The sequence below is a fragment of the Poecilia formosa genome, unplaced genomic scaffold, assembly GCF_000485575.1.
Source record: "Poecilia formosa unplaced genomic scaffold, Poecilia_formosa-5.1.2 Scaffold187, whole genome shotgun sequence".
NCBI lineage: Eukaryota > Metazoa > Chordata > Actinopteri > Cyprinodontiformes > Poeciliidae > Poecilia > Poecilia formosa.
Window position 1 is genome coordinate 266,885 of NW_006800126.1, and position 6,000 is coordinate 272,884.

The window sequence follows — 6,000 nt, forward strand, 5'->3', positions numbered from 1 at the left end:
TCATCAGAGTGTGCAGCTGTCAGAAGTTATCTTGTTTTAATGTGAACCTTGAACAATCTCATTTCACGCTGTTTGATTATTCCATCCTCGCTACTCTTTTTTTCAGGTTTTTCTTGGTTATGCTTGCACTTATTTTTAATTTCTAGATTTTCTTCCGTACCTTATGTACCTTGAAGGTATCATTAAGTAACAGAGTTATATGCAATGTATGGGAAGTTAAAAAATGTAATCAATTTTAGACAAGTTCTGAAGCATTGCAGTTCTTATCTTTTAATTACAAGATTCAGATTCCAATATGAGATAAGTGGATTATGTTTCCTTGAACTCCCTCCCTGTTAGACTGATTTTATATACATATATATGTGTTTGTGTGTGTGCCTGTGGATAGAACACGAGAATAGCACTGGAGCACTTGGAGTCGGTTCCAGAAAAACATTGTCTGCTAGACGACTTCAAAGATTTGGAGGTGGGTTGATATCAGGTCCATGCGGATCTTTTTTCTAACTGTTTTGAATTCAGTGCTCAGCACTGCTGAGGCTTTAGGAAGCTCCGCTTGGTTGGAAACAGCCGAGTCTCACGTCTGCTTGGTTGTGACAACAGCCTCTGTTCGGTTTGTTCAGGAATCACGGCAGCAGATGGCGTTTGTAGAGCAGCGGTGTGGTAGATACAAAGAGATCGTCCGGGACCTGCAGGACCAGCTGGACGAGTCCAAACGCAAAATCCAAGAGTACAGAGTAGGACACAATATAGACACACACATTTGTATTTATGTCTTTAAGCTGTTGCATTGACTTCGATTCATTTAAATAATGCCATTTGTCCCAAAAAGCTGACTAGAAATGTGGAAATCAGAGAAGTGTTTATCAGAACTGCTTACCAAAGAAGGCCTTGGTTTATTGTCCTGGGAACCCTGGATCTTTAAACAGTTTGGATCAAGACAGCTCAACAGACGGAAGAGCTGCTAACTAATTGTTAATAATAACAGGACATTCAGTGAGTTAATAGTTCTGTCTGTAAAATCCCTCAGTAGTTCAGGCTATAAAACTGAAAACTGTTTACCTTTACACCTCTGGATTGATCCCTGCTGTCTCTTTAGATTTGTGTTTCTGTCAGTTTCTGCTGTATAAAACGTTCCCAAGGGTGTCGACCTTTTTTCACGTTGCTCCTGGAGGATTTTGTTGCAGAAAGCAGGGAAATCTCCACCTTTCTCAAGAGGACTCGGTCTCATTTGCAATTTGTCCAGTCTTCTTTGTCTATGGGCCAGTAACCATTGGTGATAGGGACAGGGTTCTTACCTGACTAGTTGTCCTTGACAAAATTTGATTCCCCCCATGGCTATGGGAGTATAGACTAGGGGTGTCCAATTTGTGGCCCTTAGAATGGTTTTATGTGGCCCTCGATCCAAATTTGGCTCATCAAAACAGGTGTTTGTTTAGTATATAGGTACACTTTTTAAAGAAAATTTTTTGTGGCAAGATTTTTACAAATTACATTTTTCATAAAATGGAAAATTATAGGTAGAATCCTAGTTATTTTAATTAATCACATTGTAGAAAATGTAGAAAACTGGACGCCTTTTTTTAATACAGCATTTTTATTTTTCGTATTGATGTGATTTAGCGATCTCTTCACCAATCATACCACTTTGTTCATTTCATGAAAACATCATGTTTAGTTGATTTTATGGGGGGATGGAATGATGGATGTATTTCCGCATTTCTATTTTATTTTATTTTTTAAATCTGATTTTTATGTCCTTCAGTTACTTTCATCTTGAAATTCCATATGGCTAAGCTTGGACAGCTCTGCTTTTGAAAATGGATTGTTGTATTTTATTTACAGTCATTTCTGCACCTTGATGTTTGTTGATGTCCAGTTTAATCAGGGAATCAAATGTTTTGTCCCAATAAGGCCTGTTGATCTGAAAAGGTCCGGGAGGTCACATAAACAAGAACACACACACACATGCACACGCACACGCACACACACAGAGTGAAATGTTTAATTCCTTTTAAAAAACTGGGCTTCTCACCAACACCGCCCTTTATCCAGGTCCACCTAATAGCACTGCTTTGTTCGAATAGCGGCAGTTTGGATAAGGATTTTCTAACTCTGACAGCATTTTCATGAATAACTCACCCACACACAAGCTACTGCATGTACCGCACCTCATTTACAAGTTCTATGAATAAATGAATAATTTCAGGTGGCAGTAATGTCTCGTAGAAGGTCCGAGTGCGCAGCAGCGCATGTGGACGTTCAAATGAAACCTAACGATTACCAGTCTCCGTTAATTGCCCCATTTATGTTCTTTGCTGGAAAAACAGTCGGGGGAGCCATTAAGACATCACTGTTGACAGCTGATTGCTATCAGCAGTTTGCAACCTCCTCTAAATAGTCGTGCAGTCACTCTATAAGTGGTTTTGCTCTTCTAGATTACCTCTCACTTTGCTTAATGACTCCCATGATAAGTGATAAGTGACATTTGCATCAGCTTAATGACTGCTGCTCACTTGTGGTTTGTTTAAACAAAAACAGGTGGAAGAAAACGTTCACAGGTTCAATTGTTGATCTGTAATCTATGTACAGTTCCAGTCAGATGCTTATATGCTCACATCATCAGCAAGAATGGTAACTTGGGGCTTTTAATGATTCATTTGAATTTTACTTTATTTCAGGGTGGACTAGTAATAAAACAGACTTTCTTGAAGAATTTGTTGCACTAATTTCAATTTTGTATTTTCTATAGTAATAGGCCCTAATAATTACAGTTTTGTAAATGTATGTATTACTTTTGGTGGGATAATTTGATCGTCTGATAAGAATGAATAGAGCTTACTTAAAAAAGTTAGTTTCCTGCCATAGATTTTTAGATTATTATTTGGGTTGAGGGCCCTTCCAGAAGGCTAATGTTAGCGTGCTAAATCTATTTTTATGTGTATTTGGGATTATTGTGCTGTTGGAACAGCAAAACTGTCTGCCTCAGATTAAAAAAAAATATCAGAGGTCCGTACCACTGCAAAACGTTAGTTGTATTAACCCTAAAGCAGTAGTAATGAACATTAGTGTCACTGACGCTAAAGCGCTATGCCAGCACAGTGTTTAGCAGAAGCTAATGCTAACTTCAAGTTAAAGTTAATAGGGGAATTTAAAAAAAAAAGAACGTGAGAAGAGGAAGACGGACTGCTAATTAAACTGTCTTCATCCACTTTAGGAAAACAAAGCATGAATATAAACGTACATCAGAACAGTTTTTTGGAATTAAATCAGACAAACAGTAGCTTTTTAAAACAACTCGTCTTGACCCTATTGAAAATTTGCGAGCTATACTTAAAAGCCAGGACCGTACTGGGAAAACCAACGAATTAAAATGGGCTGTACCACTTGAGATAAAATGAGTACTCAAATATGCAATTAAAATTACACCAAGAACTTGTTGAGCGCTACAAAAAAGAGTGTAGTTTCTGCCTAACTGCCATTTAATCAAATATAGCTAAGAAAGTATATTTATTGGAGCCTGCATTAATCATTTTGACATTGTGTGAATTATTCAGAAAAAAATTTACTTGTGCTTCGAGTTCATGTTTTTAAAAAATATATTGAAATTATATTTGTTTTTATAAACCCAACTGGTGAAAAAAAAGTTCAAATAAATCATTAAAAGCCTTAAAATTAATCTGATTTTGTCCAGATGTACACTTAAGCAAAAACAAAAACTACACAGTGGGTTTGATTTCCTTTAGTCTTCATGTTGTGTTTTTGCTGTGTATCGACATTACTAAACATAAAAACATATTAATTGCTTTAGAAGCCCAACAAAGTCAAAAAAAATTACCCTTTTGCTTTTTTGTTTTTTTTTTTAGATCAAATTGTGTTGATCCCAGATTTCAATTTCCTTACAAACTTTGTTTCATTTTTGACTGTCTGTTCATTCAATTTGCCACCAGATAAGCAAATAACATTATCGAACAAAATTTTTGAAATGCAGCAGTTGCACAAGCCTGGAGTCTGACCTGCAGTGATCACACACACACACATCTTTGTGACAGTTTCAATAAAAGCTCCATTAGCCTTGCCTCTGATTTCCAGCTGTGAGAAAGCGACTGAAGTTTGGCCTTAAAAAATAGTTATTTCAGGTACCCAGCAGATAAAGTTGCCCCACTATTTATGCCTCATAATGACAGTCTTTTTTTGTTTTTCCCCACAAAGTTTTTTTTCTTCTTCCATCTTTTTATATTTCCAGGAAGCAAAGTTAGATGCCACCTCCAGGAGTCTGAGACTAGCTGCTCTTTCTTCTTCCATCAAAGGCCCCAGCACATTCCTGAGCAGCACAGTGAGGCCTGACTGTCTCTGTGAGTGTGCATCCCTTTCTTGCTGGGAACCTTTTGATCATAGCTCTCTTTCCTCCTTTTAATCTTTTCCTTTTGTAATCAGATTTTAAATTTCCCATCTTTTCCACCTGCACATTCATTTCTCAGCCCTTTCTCGGATCTCATAAGGATATTTATTCTCTTCAGTTTTCCCAAGCCAAGTCGAGTAGAGGGCAGCACGCTGAAAAACTTAAGTCCAGCTGGATTTGAGTGTGTCAAAACAGTGCGGCGTGAATGCAGCAGGTTTTAGGAAATCTGTTTGAAAACATGGACGCTCCCTGCAGAAGGACCTCGCCTCCTTCTCTAAACGTATGAGAAGATGTTAACATGTAGATTTCAACATTTAGTTTTGCTACTTCTTGCTTAAAGATTAAATATTTAAATATGTATCACAAAAATCAGATAAAGTGCCTGTCTGCAGCTTCTTACTTCTTCCACAACCACAAATCTGAAGATTTTTATATTCCAAAAAATGCAAAGACTCACATTTACCTTGACATATAATTAGTGTTGCAGTAATTGATTATCCCATTTTTCTAACTGGTAACATTTGGGAAAAATGTCTTGCTGTAAATAAAATGATCTGCCAGTGGAACTGGGATGTTTTTATCAACAATATTAAGGAATTATTGACTTAAAACAAGCTTCTACTTCTTGCTGAGAGGTTACTTGTAAGTTATTTTGACTATTTGAAGCATATTAAGACATCTACATTCGAAACCAGACCAAAAGTACTTGGTAAGACTTAGTTTTTGCAGTGTATGGCACAACTTAACACACCTGGAAAAGACCCAACTGTTATCAAAACTGACAGGTTTTTACTGATATTTCCATGCTACCTTTTAAAATTGCCTACTTTGTGAGTGAGAAAGCGTGGATAACGGGTAAACACGCATGACAACTTTCAGAAGACGGAGCAGAACCCTCATCAAGCACTAAAATACTGAGCATGTCTGTTTACGTTTGGCTTGTCGTTATTTATTCCTCCCTGCCGCAGCCCCTCCCCGACGCCTGACCGCCACAGACCTGGATGATGCCCAAGGCGAGGGGTCTCGACCTCTCACGCATTAGTTCAGGGATGACCAAACCTTTATGCAGATCTCTACAAACCTCAGCATCTCTTGCCACTTGATGCTCACCCACAACCTGCTCCGCTGTGGGAAGAGGTCCCCGGTTCAACGCTAATCCCCCTCCAAGTACCTCAGGAACGTTAGAGACATTTCTTAAACACTGAAGGACTAGCGGCTTGTCTTTTCGCTGTGAGAGAAGCATAACTGTGAAGACTTTTGATGTCATTTAAAAGAACCTGTATTTAAAATATTTATAAAGCTTGAGGCCAAAATATATTTTACTGTTACACGTGTCGCTGTTGTCATCTGTCATCATGCCAATGTGTTTGTGCTAAAACTTTTGAGCGACCAACAAAACTCTGGTGCCTTTTCAACAAGCTGCAGTTGTTTTTCCTAACTTCTTGTACTGTGTTCATCATGAAATGTTTGACCATTTATTCATTTTTGTGTGATGCAGTATATATTTAAGGAAACGAGCACAGATGTCTGTTTTTATGAATTGTTCCACAAATGCACTGCGAAGTAAGGTCACAGTTTCTAATATGTATTTTATAAAATGT

At 37.7% G+C, this 6,000-nt stretch overlaps 1 protein-coding gene across 6 annotated transcripts in view; it reads left to right on the forward strand.

Moving 5' to 3' along the window:
- Positions 1 to 6,000, forward strand: part of cep128 (centrosomal protein 128) — a 54,188-nt gene extending 48,188 nt beyond the window's left edge. For 4 of the 6 annotated variants that reach the window (XM_007566137.2, XM_016678684.1, XM_016678685.1 and 1 more), the window contains 4 exons: positions 389 to 466; positions 621 to 734; positions 4,244 to 4,352; positions 5,368 to 6,000. In XM_007566137.2, the coding sequence (XP_007566199.1) occupies positions 389 to 466; positions 621 to 734; positions 4,244 to 4,352; positions 5,368 to 5,441 (375 nt within the window). In that variant the 3' untranslated portion in view covers positions 5,442 to 6,000. Of the gene's footprint in view, positions 1 to 388; positions 467 to 620; positions 735 to 4,243; positions 4,353 to 4,517; positions 4,966 to 5,367 lie in introns of those variants that run through there. The other 2 variants (XM_007566138.2, XM_007566139.2) reach the window with 2 other exon arrangements.